The sequence below is a fragment of the Eleutherodactylus coqui genome, chromosome 7, assembly GCF_035609145.1.
Source record: "Eleutherodactylus coqui strain aEleCoq1 chromosome 7, aEleCoq1.hap1, whole genome shotgun sequence".
Lineage (NCBI taxonomy): Eukaryota > Metazoa > Chordata > Amphibia > Anura > Eleutherodactylidae > Eleutherodactylus > Eleutherodactylus coqui.
Window position 1 is genome coordinate 1204245 of NC_089843.1, and position 20542 is coordinate 1224786.

The 20542-nt window shown below is 55.2% G+C and overlaps 3 protein-coding genes across 5 annotated transcripts in view; 2 read left to right on the forward strand and 1 right to left on the reverse strand.

Moving 5' to 3' along the window:
• Nucleotides 1–5051, reverse strand: part of LOC136572294 (zinc finger protein 665-like) — a 343948-nt gene extending 338897 nt beyond the window's left edge. Inside the window, exon 1 of the mRNA XM_066572750.1 lies at nt 4972–5051. The gene's annotated coding sequence lies outside the window, so the exon portion shown is untranslated. The remainder of the gene's footprint in view (nt 1–4971) is intronic.
• The window catches only part of LOC136572293 (zinc finger protein 420-like), a 282528-nt gene that overhangs the window by 207078 nt on the left and 54908 nt on the right, over nt 1–20542 (forward strand). The window lies entirely within an intron of this gene.
• Nucleotides 1–20542, forward strand: part of LOC136572292 (zinc finger protein 850-like) — a 722303-nt gene that overhangs the window by 166244 nt on the left and 535517 nt on the right. The window contains exons 1-2 of one of the 3 annotated variants that reach the window (XM_066572741.1): nt 12550–12598; nt 16838–16990. The exons of the other annotated variants lie outside the window; for them this stretch is intronic. Coding sequence (XP_066428838.1) covers nt 16919–16990 — 72 coding nt within the window. The 5' untranslated portion in view covers nt 12550–12598; nt 16838–16918. Of the gene's footprint in view, nt 1–12549; nt 12599–16837; nt 16991–20542 lie in introns of those variants that run through there. 3 annotated transcript variants of the gene reach the window in all.

Consider the following 20542-nt stretch of genomic DNA (forward strand, 5'->3'; position numbering starts at 1 on the left):
TATATGTTCACCATTTTGTATATATTTTCTGTTATCAACTGTGAATATAATGTATTTTCTATAATGGTCTGAACTTCTGGGAGAAGGGAACATCACCTCCCCCCCCACCTCCACAGCTAGTGCCGTGTGCTCAAGAACTGGAAAAACCGGTTCTAACTGGCAGAAAGCACATGGCATAGGAATGTCTCTGTCCTTGGCAAACAGAGAGGAGAAACACAGGATGTTTCTCTCATGAAGCTAAATTCAAGAATGAACTGAGCGTGCTCACTGAAGTTCCTCCCAGATGGATGACATCACAAGCTACCTCACAAATACCTCCCTCTGAGAATAACCAATCGGCTCCCTAAATACTGTAACTGTAAATTACTTCATTTCCTGTGTTAAGATTATTTAAGTTTACGCGCGCTGAATAAAGACAGAGTTTTTTTGCTTTTTGGGGCACATGATGTAGCCTTGTGTTTCTTTGAAAGGCTCTCCAGGCCTGCACATATTATCTTAATTTGGAAACGCACAGTATATCTAAGATAGCGAATTTTGCGCTAACAATACTGAGGAGCACCTACCTCCCCCCTCTCTGTGTATACATACTGAGGAGCACCTACCTCCCCCCTATCTGTGTATACATACTGAGGAGCACCTACCTCCCCCCTCTCTGTGTATACATACTGAGGAGCACCTACCTCCCCCCTCTCTGTGTATACATACTGAGGAGCACCTACCTCCCCCCTCTCTGTGTATACATACTGAGGAGCACCTACCTCCCCCCTCTCTGTGTATACATACTGAGGAGCACCTACCTCCCCCCTCTCTGTGTATACATACTGAGGAGCACCTACCTCCCCCCTCTCTGTGTATACATACTGAGGAGCACCTACCTCCCCCCTCTCTGTGTATACATACTGAGGAGCACCTACCTCCCCCCTCTCTGTGTATACATACTGAGGAGCACCTACCTCCCCCCTCTCTGTGTATACATACTGAGGAGCACCTACCTCCCCCCTCTCTGTGTATACATACTGAGGAGCACCTACCTCCCCCCTCTCTGTGTATACATACTGAGGAGCACCTACCTCCCCCCTCTCTGTGTATACATACTGAGGAGCACCTACCTCCCCCCTCTCTGTGTATACATACTGAGGAGCACCTACCTCCCCCCTCTCTGTGTATACATACTGAGGAGCACCTACCTCCCCCCTCTCTGTGTATACATACTGAGGAGCACCTACCTCCCCCCTCTCTGTGTATACATACTGAGGAGCACCTACCTCCCCCATCTCTGTGTATACATACTGAGGAGCACCTACCTCCCCCCTCTCTGTGTATACATACTGAGGAGCACCTACCTCCCCCCTCTCTGTGTATACATACTGAGGAGCACCTACCTCCCCCCTCTCTGTGTATACATACTGAGGAGCACCTACCTCCCCCCTCTCTGTGTATACATACTGAGGAGCACCTACCTCCCCCCTCTCTGTGTATACATACTGAGGAGCACCTACCTCCCCCCTCTCTGTGTATACATACTGAGGAGCACCTACCTCCCCCCTCTCTGTGTATACATACTGAGGAGCACCTACCTCCCCCCTCTCTGTGTATACATACTGAGGAGCACCTACCTCCCCCCTCTCTGTGTATACATACTGAGGAGCACCTACCTCCCCCCTCTCTGTGTATACATACTGAGGAGCACCTACCTCCCCCCTCTCTGTGTATACATACTGAGGAGCACCTACCTCCCCCCTCTCTGTGTATACATACTGAGGAGCACCTACCTCCCCCCTCTCTGTGTATACATACTGAGGAGCACCTACCTCCCCCCTCTCTGTGTATACATACTGAGGAGCACCTACCTCCCCCCTCTCTGTGTATACATACTGAGGAGCACCTACCTCCCCCCTCTCTGTGTATACATACTGAGGAGCACCTACCTCCCCCCTCTCTGTGTATACATACTGAGGAGCACCTACCTCCCCCCTCTCTGTGTATACATACTGAGGAGCACCTACCTCCCCCCTCTCTGTGTATACATACTGAGGAGCACCTACCTCCCCCCTCTCTGTGTATACATACTGAGGAGCACCTACCTCCCCCCTCTCTGTGTATACATACTGAGGAGCACCTACCTCCCCCATCTCTGTGTATACATACTGAGGAGCACCTACCTCCCCCCTCTCTGTGTATACATACTGAGGAGCACCTACCTCCCCCCTCTCTGTGTATACATACTGAGGAGCACCTACCTCCCCCCTCTCTGTGTATACATACTGAGGAGCACCTACCTCCCCCCTCTCTGTGTATACATACTGAGGAGCACCTACCTCCCCCCTCTCTGTGTATACATACTGAGGAGCACCTACCTCCCCCCTCTCTGTGTATACATACTGAGGAGCACCTACCTCCCCCCTCTCTGTGTATACATACTGAGGAGCACCTACCTCCCCCCTCTCTGTGTATACATACTGAGGAGCACCTACCTCCCCCCTCTCTGTGTATACATACTGAGGAGCACCTACCTCCCCCCTCTCTGTGTATACATACTGAGGAGCACCTACCTCCCCCCTCTCTGTGTATACATACTGAGGAGCACCTACCTCCCCCCTCTCTGTGTATACATACTGAGGAGCACCTACCTCCCCCCTCTCTGTGTATACATACTGAGGAGCACCTACCTCCCCCCTCTCTGTGTATACATACTGAGGAGCACCTACCTCCCCCCTCTCTGTGTATACATACTGAGGAGCACCTACCTCCCCCCTCTCTGTGTATACATACTGAGGAGCACCTACCTCCCCCCTCTCTGTGTATACATACTGAGGAGCACCTACCTCCCCCCTCTCTGTGTATACATACTGAGGAGCACCTACCTCCCCCATCTCTGTGTATACATACTGAGGAGCACCTACCTCCCCCCTCTCTGTGTATACATACTGAGGAGCACCTACCTCCCCCCTCTCTGTGTATACATACTGAGGAGCACCTACCTCCCCCCTCTCTGTGTATACATACTGAGGAGCACCTACCTCCCCCCTCTCTGTGTATACATACTGAGGAGCACCTACCTCCCCCCTCTCTGTGTATACATACTGAGGAGCACCTACCTCCCCCCTCTCTGTGTATACATACTGAGGAGCACCTACCTCCCCCTCTCTGTGTATACATACTGAGGAGCACCTACCTCCCCCCTCTCTGTGTATATACTGAGGAGCACCTACCTCCCCCCTCTCTGTGTATATACTGAGGAGCACCTACCTCCCCCCTCTCTGTGTATATACTGAGGAGCACCTACCTCCCCCCTCTCTGTGTATATACTGAGGAGCACCTACCTCCCCCCTCTCTGTGTATATACTGAGGAGCACCTACCTCCCCCTCTCTGTATATATACTGAGGAGCACCTACCTCCCCCCTCTCTGTGTATATACTGAGGAGCACCTACCTCCCCCCTCTCTGTGTATATACTGAGGAGCACCTACCTCCCCCTCTCTGTATATATACTGAGGAGCACCTACCTCCCCCCTCTCTGTGTATATACTGAGGAGCACCTACCTCCCCCCTCTCTGTATATATTGTGAGGAGCACCTACCTCCCCTCTCTGTGTATATACTGAGGAGCACCTACCTCCCCTCTCTGTATATATACTGAGGAGCACCTACCTCCCCTCTCTGTGTATATACTGAGGAGCACCTACCTCCCCTCTCTGTATATATACTGAGGAGCACCTACCTCCCCTCTCTGTATATATACTGAGGAGCACCTACCTCCCCTCTCTGTATATATACTGAGGAGCACCTACCTCCCCTCTCTGTATATATACTGAGGAGCACCTACCTCCCCTCTCTGTATATATACTGAGGAGCACCTACCTCCCCCCTCTGTATATATACTGAGGAGCACCTACCTCCCCCCTCTCTGTATATATACTGAGGAGCACCTACCTCCCCCCTCTCTGTATATATACTGAGGAGCACCTACCTCCCCTCTCTCTGTATATATTGTGAGGAGCACCTACCTCCCCTCTCTCTGTATATATTGTGAGGAGCACCTACCTCCCCTCTCTCTGTGTATACATACTGAGGAGCACCTACCTCCCCCCTCTCTGTATATATACTGAGGAGCACCTACCTCCCCCTCTCTGTGTATACACTGAGGAGCACCTACCTTCCCTCTCTCTGTATATATACTGAGGAGCACCTACCTCCCCTCTCTCTGTATATACTGAGGAGCACCTACCTCCCCTCTCTCTGTATATATACTGAGGAGCACCTACCTCCCCTCTCTCTGTATATATACTGAGGAGCACCTACCTCCCCTCTCTCTGTATATATACTGAGGAGCACCTACCTCCCCCCTCTCTGTATATATACTGAGGAGCACCTACCTCCCCCCTCTCTGTGTATACATACTGAGGAGCACCTACCTCCCCCCTCTCTGTATATATACTGAGGAGCACCTACCTCCCCTCTCTGTATATATTGTGAGGAGCACCTACCTCCCCTCTCTGTGTATATATTGTGAGGAGCACCTACCTCCCCCCTCTCTGTATATATACTGAGGAGCACCTACCTCCCCTCTCTGTATATATTGTGAGGAGCACCTACCTCCCCTCTCTGTGTATATATTGTGAGGAGCACCTACCTCCCCCCTCTCTGTATATATACTGAGGAGCACCTACCTCCCCTCTCTGTGTGTATATATTGTGAGGAGCACCTACCTCCCCTCTCTGTATATATTGTGAGGAGCACCTACCTCCCCTCTCTGTATATATACTGTGCAGCACCTACCTACCTCCCCTCTATCTGTATATATTGTGAGGAGCACCTACCTCCCCCCTCTCTGTATATATTGTGTGGAGCACCTACCTCCCCTCTCTCTGTATATATTGTGAGGAGCACCTACCTCCTCTCTGTGTATATATTGTGAGGAGCACCCACCTCCCCTGTATGCACCTATGACTATAGTCGCGGCAGCACTTACAGTCAGTAGTCCCGGGCACACTGGTCTCACAGATCCCGGCAGCTATGTTATGTCTGGTGGTTACAGGACCTGTGGTGACGTCACACCCATGTGACCAGACATGTGACCTGCTGCAGTGGGAGGAGCTCTGGGCTGTCGGCAGCTGTGACACTATGAAGGATGCCTGCCCACTAGCGCTGCCCATGACTGCGCTGCCTTCCTCGGGCTTCCCACTCCCTGCAGCCTGGCAGCACTATATCTGCGCTATCACCCAGTGTTTCCAATGAGGCCGGCAGCAGCATGAGTGGCTATGTGCTGCCTGTGATTGGCTGAGCGCTCAGCCAATCAGCATAGCCCTTTCAGGAGGCTGGGATTTTTAAATCCCGCCACTGCTTAGACCGCCTGCAGACGAGCGGGTTGGATCTGGCGGCGAGAATATTCACTGCGGGACCTGACCTGAGCGCCTGCAGAGACGAGCGTGTACTCACCCGCGCCCGGCGGCCCCGGCTCTTTCATGTGCCAGCTGCGGCGCAGATCGGAGCCGGCGGCCGGGTGAGTGACGTTTCTGTGCGAGGCTCTGCGAGCCCCGCACAGAAATAGGACCTGCCGCGGTTTGTTTGCCGCACGATATTTTGCGCGGCCAGACCGCGGCCGTCTGCATAGGAGTGCGTTTGTTAACACAATCCTATGCAGGCTTTGAGCGGCGGAAATCCTGCGGGAAATCCGCCCGTGTGCAGGCGGCCTAAAGGGGTTGTCCCGCGGCACCAAGTGGGGCTATACACTTCTGTATGGCCATATTAATGCACTTTGTAATGTACATCGTGCATTAAATATGAGCCATAAAGAAGTTATACACTTACCTTCCCTGCGCTGGCGTCCTCGTCACCATGGTGCTGTCTAACGCTGCCTTCTCCTTCCATTAGACGCGCTTGCGCTGCACGGCTTCTGTTTCCATTGGCTCTTACAGCGGTACCAAAACAGTCACTAGTGGGTAGTATGATTACTGATTCCAAAGACAGTGGGGGTCCCGCCTCCTACAGGTGTAATACTCTGCAGTACTGGGGGTCTCTCCCCCTACAGGTGTAATACTCTGCAGTACTGGGGGCCTCTCCTCCTACAGGTGTAATACTCTGCAGTACTGGGGGTCTCTCCCCTACAGGTGTAATACTCTGCAGTACTGGGGGCCTCTCCCCCTACAGGTGTAATACTCTGCAGTACTGGGGGCCTCTCCCCCTACAGGTGTAATACTCTGCAGTACTGGAGGCCTCTCCCCCTACAGGTGTAATACTCTGCAGTATTGGGGGTCCCACCTCCTACAGGTGTAATACTCTGCAGTACTGGGGGTCTCTCCCCCTACAGGTGTAATACTCTGCAGTACTGGGGGCCTCTCCCCCTACAGGTGTAATACTCTGCAGTACTGGGGGTCTCTCCCCCTACAGGTGTAATACTCTGCAGTACTGGGGTCTCTCCTCCTACAGGTGTAATACTCTGCAGTACTGGGGGTCCCACCTCCTACAGGTGTAACACTCTGCAGTACTGGGGGGTCTCTCCTCCTGCAGGTGTAATACTCTGCAGTACTGGGGGTCTCTCCTCCTGCAGGTGTAATACTCTGCAGTACTGGGGTCTCTCCTCCTACAGGTGTAATACTCTGCAGTACTGGGGTCTCTCCTCCTACAGGTGTAATACTCTGCAGTACTGGGGGTCCCACCTCCTACAGGTGTAACACTCTGCAGTACTGGGGGGTCTCTCCTCCTGCAGGTGTAATACTCTGCAGTACTGGGGGTCTCTCCTCCTGCAGGTGTAATACTCTGCAGTACTGGGGTCTCTCCTCCTACAGGTGTAATACTCTGCAGTACTGGGGGTCTCTCCTCCTGCAGGTGTAATACTCTGCAGTACTGGGGCCTCTCCTCCTGCAGGTGTAATACTCTGCAGTACTGGAGGTCCTCTCCTCCTACAGGTGTAATACTCTGCAGTACTGGGGCCTCTCCTCCTACAGGTGTAATACTCTGCAGTACTGGGGGTCTCTCCCCCTACAGGTGTAATACTCTGCAGTACTGGGGTCCTCTCCCCCTACAGGTGTAATACTCTGCAGTACTGAGGGCCTCTCCTCCTACAGGTGTAATACTCTGCAGTACTGGGGTCTCTCCCCCTACAGGTGTAATACTCTGCAGTACTGGGGGTCTCTCCCCCTACAGGTGTAATACTCTGCAGTACTGGGGGTCTCTCCCCCTACAGGTGTAATACTCTGCAGTACTGGGGGTCTCTCCCCCTACAGGTGTAATACTCTGCAGTACTGGGGGCCTCTCCCCCTACAGGTGTAATACTCTGCAGTACTGGGGGTCTCTCCCCCTACAGGTGTAATACTCTGCAGTACTGGGGTCTCTCCTCCTACAGGTGTAATACTCTGCAGTACTGGGGGTCCCACCTCCTACAGGTGTAACACTCTGCAGTACTGGGGTCTCTCCTCCTATAGGTTTAATACTCTGCAGTACTGGGGGTCTCTCCTCCTACAGGTGTGATACTCTGCAGTACTGGGGGCCTCTCCCCCTACAGGTGTAATACTCTGCAGTACTGGGTCCTCTCCTCCTACAGGTGTAATACTCTGCAGTACTGGGGGCCTCTCCTCCTACAGGTGTAATACTCTGCAGTACTGGGGCCTCTCCTCCTACAGGTGTAATACTCTGCAGTACTGGGGTCTCTCCTCCTACAGGTGTAATACTCTGCAGTACTGGGGCCTCTCCTCCTACAGGTGTAATGCTCTGCAGTACTGGGGGTCTCTCCTTCTACAGGTGTAATACTCTGCAGTACTGGGGTCTCTCCCCCTACAGGTGTAATACTCTGCAGTACTGGGGATCCTCTCCCCCTACAGGTGTAATACTCTGCAGTACTGGGGGTCTCTCCTCCTACAGGTGTAATACTCTGCAGTACTGGGGGCCTCTCCTCCTACAGGTGTAATACTCTGCAGTACTGGGGGTCTCTCCTACAGGTGTAATACTCTGCAGTACTGCGGGTCTCTTCTCCTACAGGTGTAATACTCTGCAGTACTGGGGGTCCCACCTCCTACAGGTGTAATACTCTGCAGTACTGGGGATCTCTCCCCCTACAGGTGTAATACTCTGCAGTACTGGGGGCCTCTCCCCCTACAGGTGTAATACTCTGCAGTACTGGGGTCTCTCCTCCTACAGGTGTAATACTCTGCAGTACTGGGGGTCCCACCTCCTACAGGTGTAACACTCTGCAGTACTGGGGGTCTCTCCTCCTGCAGGTGTAATACTCTGCAGTACTGGGGGTCTCTCCTCCTGCAGGTGTAATACTCTGCAGTACTGGGGTCTCTCCTCCTACAGGTGTAATACTCTGCAGTACTGGGGGTCCCACCTCCTACAGGTGTAACACTCTGCAGTACTGGGGGTCCCACCTCCTACAGGTGTAATACTCTGCAGTACTGGGTCCTCTCCCCCTACAGGTGTAATACTCTGCAGTACTGAGGGCCTCTCCTCCTACAGGTGTAATACTCTGCAGTACTGGGGTCTCTCCCCCTACAGGTGTAATACTCTGCAGTACTGGGGGTCTCTCCCCCTACAGGTGTAATACTCTGCAGTACTGGGGGTCTCTCCCCCTACAGGTGTAATACTCTGCAGTACTGGGGCCTCTCCTCCTGCAGGTGTAATACTCTGCAGTACTGGAGTTCCTCTCCTCCTACAGGTGTAATACTCTGCAGTACTGGGGGCCTCTCCCCCTACAGGTGTAATACTCTGCAGTACTGGGGGTCTCTCCTCCTACAGGTGTAATACTCTGCAGTACTGGGGGTCTCTCCCCCTACAGGTGTAATACTCTGCAGTACTGGGGTCTCTCCTCCTATAGGTTTAATACTCTGCAGTACTGGGGGTCTCTCCTCCTACAGGTGTAATACTCTGCAGTACTGGGGGCCTCTCCCCCTACAGGTGTAATACTCTGCAGTACTGGGGGCCTCTCCTCCTACAGGTGTAATACTCTGCTGTACTGGGGGCCTCTCCTCCTACAGGTGTAATACTCTGCAGTACTGGGGGTCCTCTCCTCCTACAGGTGTAATACTCTGCAGTACTGGGGGCCTCTCCTCCTACAGGTGTAATACTCTGCAGTACTGGGGCCTCTCCTCCTACAGGTGTAATACTCTGCAGTACTGGGGTCTCTCCTCCTACAGGTGTAATACTCTGCAGTACTGGGGCCTCTCCTCCTACAGGTGTAATGCTCTGCAGTACTGGGGGTCTCTCCCCCTACAGGTGTAATACTCTGCAGTACTGGGGTCTCTCCTCCTACAGGTGTAACACTCTGCAGTACTGGGGGTCCCACCTCCTACAGGTGTAATACTCTGCAGTACTGGGTCCTCTCCCCCTACAGGTGTAATACTCTGCAGTACTGAGGGCCTCTCCTCCTACAGGTGTAATACTCTGCAGTACTGGGGTCTCTCCCCCTACAGGTGTAATACTCTGCAGTACTGGGGGTCTCTCCCCCTACAGGTGTAATACTCTGCAGTACTGGGGGTCTCTCCCCCTACAGGTGTAATACTCTGCAGTACTGGGGCCTCTCCTCCTGCAGGTGTAATACTCTGCAGTACTGGAGTTCCTCTCCTCCTACAGGTGTAATACTCTGCAGTACTGGGGGCCTCTCCCCCTACAGGTGTAATACTCTGCAGTACTGGGGGTCTCTCCTCCTACAGGTGTAATACTCTGCAGTACTGGGGGTCTCTCCCCCTACAGGTGTAATACTCTGCAGTACTGGGGTCTCTCCTCCTATAGGTTTAATACTCTGCAGTACTGGGGGTCTCTCCTCCTACAGGTGTAATACTCTGCAGTACTGGGGGCCTCTCCCCCTACAGGTGTAATACTCTGCAGTACTGGGGGCCTCTCCTCCTACAGGTGTAATACTCTGCTGTACTGGGGGCCTCTCCTCCTACAGGTGTAATACTCTGCAGTACTGGGGGTCCTCTCCTCCTACAGGTGTAATACTCTGCAGTACTGGGGGCCTCTCCTCCTACAGGTGTAATACTCTGCAGTACTGGGGCCTCTCCTCCTACAGGTGTAATACTCTGCAGTACTGGGGTCTCTCCTCCTACAGGTGTAATACTCTGCAGTACTGGGGCCTCTCCTCCTACAGGTGTAATGCTCTGCAGTACTGGGGGTCTCTCCCCCTACAGGTGTAATACTCTGCAGTACTGGGGTCTCTCCCCCTACAGGTGTAATACTCTGCAGTACTGGGGCCTCTCCTCCTACAGGTGTAATACTCTGCAGTACTGGGGGTCTCTCCTCCTACAGGTGTAATACTCTGCAGTACTGGGGGCCTCTCCTCCTACAGGTGTAATACTCTGCAGTACTGGGGGTCTCTCCTACAGGTGTAATACTCTGCAGTACTGCGGGTCTCTTCTCCTACAGGTGTAATACTCTGCAGTACTGGGGGTCCCGCCTCCTACAGCTGTAATACTCTGCAGTACTGGGGGTCTCTTCTCCTACAGGTGTAATACTCTGCAGTACTGGGGGTCTCTCCTCCTACAGGTGTAATACTCTGCAGTACTGGGGGTCTCTCCCCCTACAGGTGTAATACTCTGCAGTACTGGGGCCTCTCCTCCTGCAGGTGTAATACTCTGCAGTACTGGAGGTCCTCTCCTCCTACAGGTGTAATACTCTGCAGTACTGGGGCCTCTCCTCCTACAGGTGTAATACTCTGCAGTACTGGGGGTCTCTCCCCCTACAGGTGTAATACTCTGCAGTACTGGGGTCTCTCCCCCTACAGGTGTAATACTCTGCAGTACTGGGGATCCTCTCCCCCTACAGGTGTAATACTCTGCAGTACTGGGGGCCTCTCCTGCTACAGGTGTAATACTCTGCAGTACTGGTGGCCTCTCCTCCTACAGGTGTAATACTCTGCAGTACTGGGGGCCTCTCCTCCTACAGGTGTAATACTCTGCAGTACTGGGGCCTCTCCTCCTACTAGTGTAATACTCTGCAGTACTGGGGCTCCTCTCCCCCTACAGGTGTAATACTCTGCAGTACTGGGGGTCTCTCCTCCTACAGGTGTAATACTCTGCAGTACTGGGGCCTCTCCTCCTACAGGTGTAATACTCTGCAGCACTGGGGGTCCCTCCTCTTACAGGTGTAATACTCTGCAGTACTGGGGGTCTCTCCTTCTACAGGTGTAATACTCTGCAGTACTGGGGGTCTCTCCTCCTACAGGTGTAATGCTCTGCAGTACTGGGGCCTCTCCTCCTACAGGTGTAATACTCTGCAGTACTGGGGGTCTCTCCTCTTACAGGTGTAATACTCTGCAGTACTGGGGGTCTCTCCTCCTACAGGTGTAATACTCTGCAGTACTGGGGCCTCTCCCCCTACAGGTGTAATACTCTGCAGTACTGGGGTCCTCTCCTCCTACATGTGTAATACTCTGCAGTACTGGGGGTCTCTCCTCCTACAGGTGTAATACTCTGCAGTACTGGGGGTCTCTCCTCCTACAGGTGTAATACTCTGCAGTACTGGGGGTCTCGCCTCCTACAGGTGTAATACTCTGCAGTACTGGGGGTCTCTCATCCTACAGGTGTAATACTCTGCAGTACTGGGGGTCTCTCCTCCTACAGGTGTAATACTCTGCAGTACTGGGGGTCTCTCCTCCTACAGGTGTAATACTCTGCAGTACTGGGGGCCTCTCCTCCTATAGATGTAATACTCTGCAGTACTGGGGTCCTCTCCTCCTACAGGTGTGATACTCTGCAGTACTGGGGCCTCTCCTCCTACAGGTGTAATACTCTGCAGTACTGGGGTCCTCTCCTCCTACAGGTGTGATACTCTGCAGTACTGGGGCTCCTCTCCCCCTACAGGTGTAATACTCTGCAGTACTGGGGGCCTCTCCTCCTACAGGTGTAATACTCTGCAGTACTGGGGCCTCTCCCCCACAGGTGTAATACTCTGCAGTACTGGGGGTCTCTCCCCCTACAGGTGTAATACTCTGCAGTACTGGGGGCCTCTCCCCCTACAGGTGTAATACTCTGCAGTACTGGGGGCCTCTCCTCCTACAGGTGTAATACTCTGCAGTACTGGGGGTCTCTCCTCCTACAGGTGTAATACTCTGCAGTACTGGGGGCCTCTCCTCCTACAGGTGTAATACTCTGCAGTACTGGGGGTCTCTCCCCCTACAGGTGTAATACTCTGCAGTACTGGGGTCTCTCCTCCTACAGGTGCAATACTCTGCAGTACTGGGGGCCTCTCCTCCTACAGGTGCAATACTCTGCAGTACTGGAGGCCTCTCCTCCTACAGGTGTAATACTCTGCAGTACTGGGGGCCTCTCCTCCTACAGGTGTAATACTCTGCAGTACTGGGGGCCTCTCCTCCTACAGGTGTAATACTCTGCAGTACTGGGGGCCTCTCCTCCTACAGGTGTAATACTCTGCAGTACTGGGTCCCTCCTCCTACAGGTGTAATACTCTGCAGTACTGGGGGTCTCTCCTCATACAGGTGTAATACTCTGCAGTACTTGTCTCTTCTTGTAACTCCGCCTCTCCCCGCCTTTCCTCCTGTAATCCCGCCCCCCGCCTTCTGTAACCCCGCCCCCAATGACGCTAGGTGACGTCACGCAGGTCCTGCAGTCTGCGGAGCAGCTGTTGTGTTATCAACGGGCCGGCAGGTAAGTAACCCGCGGGCGGTGATACCCCTAGCAGTTACTGCCAGCGTCCAGAGGAGGCGCTGTGGGATATATAGGGTGCCCCCTCCTGTGTGATCTGTGGGATGTATAGGGGTGCCCCCTCCTGTGGGATATATAGGGGTGCCCCCTCCTGTGGGATATATAGGGGTGCCCCCTCCTGTGGGATGTATAGGGGTGCCCCTTCCTGTGGGATATATAGGGGTGCCCCCTCCTGTGGGATATATAGGGGTGCCCCCTCCTGTGGGATGTATAGGGGTGCCCCCTCCCGTGTGACCTGTGGGATGTATAGGGGTGCCGCCCCCTGTGTGACCTGTAAGATATATATAGGGGTGCCGCGTCCTGTGTGACCTGTGGGATATATAGGGGTGCCCCCTCCCGTGTGACCTGTGGGATATATAGGGGTGCCCCCAGCTGTGTGACCTGTGGGATATATAGGGGTGCCGCCCCCTGTGGGATGTATAGGGGTGCCGCGTCCTGTGTGACCTGTAAGATATATAGGGGTGCCGCGTCCTGTGTGACCTGTAAGATATATAGGGGTGCCGCGTCCTGTGTGACCTGTGGGATATATAGGGGTGCCCCCTCCCGTGTGACCTGTAAGATATATAGGGGTGCCCCCTCCTGTGTGACCTGTGGGATATATAGGGGTGCCGCGTCCTGTGTGACCTGTGGGATATATAGGGGTGCCGCCTCCTGTGTGACCTGTGGGATATATAGGGGTGCCCCCTCCCGTGTGACCTCTGGGATATATAGGGGTGCCGCCCCATGTGGGATGTATAGGGGTGCCGCGTCCTGTGTGACCTGTAAGATATATAGGGGTGCCGCGTCCTGTGTGACCTGTGGGATATATAGGGGTGCCCCCTCCTGTGTGACCTGTGGGATATATAGGGGTGCCGCGTCCTGTGTGACCTGTGGGATATATAGGGGTGCCCCCTCACGTGTGACCTGTGGGATGTATAGGGGTGCCCCCAGCTGTGTGACCTGTGGGATATATAGGGGTGCCGCCCCCTGTGTGACCTGTGGGATGTATAGGGGTGCCGCGTCCTGTATTACCTGTGGGATATATAGGGGTGCCGCGTCCTGTGTGACCTGTAAGATATATAGGGGTGCCGCGTCCTGTGTGACCTGTAAGATATATAGGGGTGCCGCGTCCTGTGTGACCTGTGGGATATATAGGGGTGACGCGTCCTGTGGGATATATAGGGGTGCCCCCTGTGTGACCTGTGGGATATATAGGGGTGCCGCCCCCTGTGGGATGTATAGGGGTGCCGCCCCCTGTGTGACCTGTGGGATATATAGGGGTGCCGCGTCCCGTGTGACCTGTGGGATATATAGGGGTGCCGCGTCCCGTGTGACCTGTGGGATATATAGGGGTGCCCCCTCCCGTGTGACCTGTGGGATATATAGGGGTGCCGTGTCCTGTGGGATATATAGGGGTGCCGCGTCCTGTGTGACCTGTGGGATATATAGGGGTGCCCCCTCCTGTGTGACCTGTGGGATATATAGGGGTGCCGCGTCCTGTGGGATATATAGGGGTGCCGCGTCCTGTGTGACCTGTGGGATATATAGGGGTGCCGCGTCCTGTGGGATATATAGGGGTGCCGCGTCCTGTGTGACCTGTGGGATATATAGGGGTGCCCCCTCCTGTGGGATATATAGGGGTGTCCACTCCTGTGTGACCTGTGGGATATATAGGGGTGCCGCGTGCTTTGGGATGTATAGGGGTGCCCCCTCCTGTGGGATATATAGGGGTGCCCCCTCCGGTGGGATGTATAGGGGTGCCCCCTCCTGTGTGACCTGTGGGATGTATAGGGGTGCCCCCTCCTGTGTGACCTGTGGGATGTATAGGGGTGCCGCCCCCTGTGTGACCTGTGGGATGTATAGGGGTTCCGCCTCCCGTGTGACCTGTGGGATGTATAGGGTTGCCCCCTCCCGTGTGACCTGTGGGATGTATAGGGGTGCCGCCCCCTGTGTGACCTGTGGGATGTATAGGGGTGCCCCCTCCTGTGGGATGTATAGGGGTGCCCCCTCCTGTGGGATGTATAGGGGTGCCGCCCCCTGTGTGACCTGTGGGATGTATAGGGGTGCCGCCCCCTGTGTGACCTGTGGGATGTATAGGGGTGCCGCCCCCTGTGTGACCTGTGGGATGTATAGGGGTGCCGCCCCCTGTGTGACCTGTGGGATGTATAGGGGTGCCGCCCCCTGTGTGACCTGTGGGATGTATAGGGGTGCCGCCCCCTGTGTGACCTGTGGGATGTATAGGGGTGCCGCCCCCTGTGTGACCTGTGGGATGTATAGGGGTGCCGCCCCCTGTGGGATATATAGGGGTGCCGCCCCCTGTGTGACCTGTGGGATGTATAGGGGTGCACCCTCCTGTGTGACCTGTAAGATATATAGGGGTGCCGCTTCCTGTGGGATATATAGGGGTGCCCCCTCCTGTGGGATGTATAGGGGTGCCCCCTCCCTTGTGACCTGTGGGATATATAGGGGTGCCGCCCCCTGTGTGACCTGTGGGATGTATAGGGGTGCCACCCCCTGTGTGACCTGTAAGATATATAGGGGTGCCGCTTCCTGTGGGATATATAGGGGTGCCCCCTCCTGTGTGACCTGTGGGATGTATAGGGGTGCCCCCTCCTGTGGGATATATAGGGGTGCCCCCAGCTGTGGGTTATATAGGGGTGCCCCCTCCCGTGTGAGCTGTGGGATATATAGGGGTGCCCCCTCCCGTGTGAGCTGTGGGATATATAGGGGTGCCCCCTCCCGTGTGAGCTGTGGGATATATAGGGGTGCCCCTCCTGTGTGAGCTGTGGGATATATAGGGGTGCCGCCTCCTGTGGGATATATAGGGGTGCCGCCTCCTGTGGGATATATAGGGGTGCCGCCTCCTGTGGGATATATAGGGGTGCCCCCAGCTGTGGGATATATAGGGGTGCCCCCTCCCGTGTGAGCTGTGGGTTATATAGGGGTGCCCCCTCCCGTGTGAGCTGTGGGATATATAGGGGTGCCCCCTCCCGTGTGACCTGTGGGATGTATAGGGGTGCCCCCTCCCGTGTGAGCTGTGGGATATATAGGGGTGCCCCCTCCCGTGTGACCTGTGGGATGTATAGGGGTGCCCCCTCCTGTGTGACCTGTGGGATATATAGGGGTGCCCCTTCCCGTGTGAGCTGTGGGCTATATAGGGGTGCCCCTCCTGTGATGCCCGCTGTGGGGGTTAATATGCCTAGTATAACGTATCTCTGTGCTCCCATGACTGGTGGACGAATGTTATATCTGATAATGCAAGTCTCCTCCACATGTTCAGTGTGCAATTTTATACAGGAGGTGATGTTCGTTAGCCGCCCCCCCCGAGGTACCGCCGCCTCGTCACGGTGCAGGCTGCCGCCCCCCGAGGTACCGCCGCCTCGTCACGGTGCAGGCTGCCGCCCCCCGAGGTACCGCCGCCTTGTCACGGTGCAGGCTGCCGCCCCCCGAGGTACCGCCGCCTCGTCACGGGGCAGGCTGCCGCCCCCCGAGGTACCGCCGCCTCGTCACGGGGCAGGCTGCCGCCCCCCCGAGGTACCGCCGCCTCGTCACGGTGCAGGCTGCCGCCCCCCGAGGTACCGCCGCCTCGTCACGGTGCAGGCTGCCGCCCCCCGAGGTACCGCCGCCTCGTCACGGTGCAGGCTGCCGCCCCCCGAGGTACCGCCGCCTCGTCACGGTGCAGGCTGCCGCCCTCCGAGGTACCGCCGCCTCGTCACGGTGCAGGTTGCCGCCCCCCGAGGTACCGCCGCCTCGTCACGGTGCAGGTTGCCGCCCCCCGAGGTACCGCCGCCCCGTCATGGGGCAGGCTGCCGCCCCCCGAGGTACCGCCGCCTCGTCACGGTGCAGGCTGCCGCCCCCCGAGGTACCGCCGCCTCGTCACGGTGCAGGCTGCCGCCCTCCGAGGTACCGCCGCCTCGTCACGGTGCAGGTTGCCGCCCCCCGAGGTACCGCCGCCTCGTCACGGTGCAGGTTGCCGCCCCCCGAGGTACCGCCGCCTCGTCACGGTGCAGGTTGCCGCCCCCCCGAGGTACCGCCGCCTCGTCACGGTGCAGGTTGCCGCCCCCCGAGGTACCGCCGCCTCGTCACGGTGCAGGCTGCCGCCCCCCGAGGTACCGCCGCCTCCTTATCAATGTACACCCCCATGTCCCAGGACTGTTGGCGCATCGGTGTATATACATTGATTTTGGTTGTGTTTCCCCCTAGTTGGAGCGCCATCACCCAGTCTTCTCTTGTTCCCTATTGAACGCTCCCTACTGAACGCTCCTTCCTGAATGACCCCCAAGGATGGATCGGAAGGAGACCACCAGAAGGATGTTAGACATCACCTTGGAGATCCTCTACCTGCTGACCGGAGAGGTGATGTAACCTGCATTGTATTTAACCCTTTCTTGCCACGCGGCGTGTTTATAGTGTGGAGGGGGTCTTTAACCCTTTAGTGACATGGCTATTTCGGTCCTCAAACCACCATGATATTTTGGGACATTACAAGAGCCGTACCTCTCTCCATTTTCCGTCGGCGTGGCGATGCGACGCCCCTTCTTCATGCGGTGAGGTTTCTATTCGTACCGTTTTTTGGGGTACATGTAACGTACTGTTTTTTGGGGTACATGTAACGTACTGTTTTTTGGGGTACATGTAACGTACTGTTTTTTGGGGTACATGTAACATACTGTTCTGCACCGCGCAGCATAAATGACGTCATCTGTCGGCACGATTACAAGGACTCCAACATTCTGTGTATTTTCAGGTTTTTCCACTTTTGCACAATAAAAATCCTTTTTTTTTTTTTGGAAAACGTATTTTTTTGTTCATCGCTGCGCTCGGAGTCCCGTAACCTTCTCAGCTTTCAGTGGGCGGAGCTCGGGGGTACGATGCGTTATGAGCTGTAGTTGTAATTGGCTACATTTTGGCGTTCGTACGGCGTTTTCATCACGATTACACTTTTGAGGGCCGCGGAATTAAAAGATTGAAACACATTTTTTTTCTGTGATGTCTAGTCCATTTAACCTCAAGGATGCTGCGGCCCGCAGTGCCCGGGGCATTCTATGGGTGGTGCAGATAACTGGGCTCACACCACCAGACTTGCAGATTCTGCGACCGACGTCTGTGTGGATGTTTTGTGGTATGATGCAGGCATTGAAAGCCATGTGTTTGTTCTTCACGCTCACGGATGCTAACTGTGGATTCTGCGAGCCGACGAGCATTCTGCGATCTTTCTGTCTCGCCGCTGAATCCGCACTGAAGGCCTCCAATAATGTCAATGGGGTTGTCTGACCTTTCAGCCCTCACATTAACATTGCGTACAAGCGACGCCGCGGGAAATGCAAACGAACAAAAAGAATCAAACCGTACTGCGTATGACTGACGGCGAGCCTTCGCAGTCATCCGGTACTGCGTATGACTGACGGCGAGCCTTCGTGGTCATCCGGTACTGCGTATGACTGGCGGCGAGCCTTCGCGGTCATCCGGTACTGCGTATGACTGACGGCGAGCCTTCGTGGTCATCCGGTACTGCGTATGACTGGCGGCGAGCCTTCGCGGTCATCCGGTACTGCGTATGACTGACGGCGAGCCTTCGTGGTCATCCAGTACTGCGTATGACTGACGGCGAGCCTTCGTGGTCATCCAGTACTGCGTATGACTGGCGGCGAGCCTTCGGGGTCATCCGGTACATGACTGACGGCGAGCCTTCGCGGTCATCCGGTACTGCGTATGACTGGCGGCGAGCCTTCGCGGTCATCCGGTACTGCGTATGACTGGCGGCGAGCCTTCGGGGTCATCCGGTACTGCGTATGACTGACGGCGAGCCTTCGCGGTCATCCGGTACTGCGTATGACTGACGGCGAGCCTTCGTGGTCATCCAGTACTGCGTATGACTGACGGCGAGCCTTCGGGGTCATCCAGTACTGCGTATGACTGGCGGCGAGCCTTCGGGGTCATCCAGTACTGCGTATGACTGGCGGCGAGCCTTCGGGGTCATCCGGTACTGCGTATGACTGGCGGCGAGCCTTCGGGGTCATCCAGTACTGCGTATGACTGGCGGCGAGCCTTCGGGGTCATCCGGTACTGCGTATGACTGGCGGCGAGCCTTCGGGGTCATCCGGTACTGCGTATGACTGGCGGCGAGCCTTCGGGGTCATCCGGTACTGCGTATGACTGATGGCGAGCCTTCGGGGTCATCCGGTACTGCGTATGACTGGCGGCGAGCCTTCGCGGTCATCCGGTACTGCGTATGACTGACGGCGAGCCTTCGCGGTCATCCGGTACTGCGTATGACTGACGGCGAGCCTTCGCGATCATCCGGTACTGCGTATGACTGGCGGCGAGCCTTCGTGGTCATCCGGTACTGCGTATGACTGGCGGCGAGCCTTCGCGATCATCCGGTACTGCGTATGACTGGCGGCGAGCCTTCGCGGTCATCCACAATACAGGTAAGTGCCAACCGCAGGGGTCACTGGCCGGGCTCCGAGCTGTTGGTGTGCGCCCGCCTCAGGGTCGTGTCCTGAACAGACAGCGTTTGAAGACTGCGGAGCTACAAATGCCGCATCTGAGCGCAGGTGTAAGAAGCAATGGGAGTGTTGTACCGCGGTTAGTGTGGCGCTCGGGGCGCCGCGCTAATCCCGAGACGTCGGTGTGAGAGCAGCAGTAACGCGGGCTCGCCCTTCTATGTAATACTGCGCTTGTAACAGCTGTACTAGTTTGTCCTCCAGGGGAGGGGCGGCGGCGGCGACACACCGGACTTAAAACGTGCGGAAACTCAACTTCAGCCTTTATTTGGCACGGCACACTGCAAATAAAAGGCAACACAAAGTCCTTATAATCCAGCAAGGTGCCCCACGCAGGGTGCTCAGGCCCACGCAGATGGTATCCCCACCTCAGGCTGTCCATAGACCCACCCCACCTGGGTGTTGAGGTTAGGGTGGTCACCCCTGCCAACCTCCCGCCTTGCCTGGTCTGCACCAGACCCTGGGGCTAGCAGCCCTCCCAGCTTCACTAAGCTGTCTCTCTGGCTCTCTCAGCCAACATCTCCCTGGCTGTAGCAGGAATGCACTCTTATATCCGACCTCCTGACTACACCTGTGGGCGTTTTCCCTTTTCTCAGGCACCATAATGCCTGTCTGTTGCCCCCTACAGGCCATTCTCTGTAGTGCACCTCCACACAGCCAATCCTGGAAAGCAGACAGTAAAAACAAGAACAGACATGTTCTTTTTGTAAATGTATTTTTCTTGTGCAGCCCCCCTCCCAAAGGCAGAAACCCCAAGTTGTCCCGCAAAAAGAAGGCAACTAAACTCCAGAGATGTCCGTCGCTCTTGAATGTTTTAATTGTGCAGAAGAATCTTATAAAATCTACATATAATTACCGACTAATGTAACTCCTCATCATGTCATTCCACCTTTGCTGCAGTCTGCGGACACACAGCATAAAGTTAGGTCATTTTTTTAAATTAATTTTTTATTGATTTTTGACATTTTTTTCCCTAACCTAAACTCCCATTTCTAACCCCCTCCCCCCCCTCCCCCCAACAGTTGTCAGCTTGTAGCACCAGATACACCAGTGGATACATAATGTCCTTAGATGTAAAAAGTTTCCTTGGCAACTCGCATCCCCCCCCCCCCCCCCCCCTCCAGAGAACAAGGGGATTCAGTCGGTAAAGTTCTATTTAATACATAAATATAACATATCTACCATATTAAGTCCCCCCCCCCCCCCCCCCCCTCCCACACACCAGCCACTGCAACAGAGCAGATACAGCACTCATTCCTCGGCTGGGACCGCGCTATAATCGCGTTGGTAACCGCCAGTCTCTGCTTTGCACTGCAGGCGCACTCGGCCGTCGCTCCCGTTACTTGCCATATTTGTGGCCGGCTCTTCTTTTCAGATATATCCCAGAGTAAAAGATCGTAAC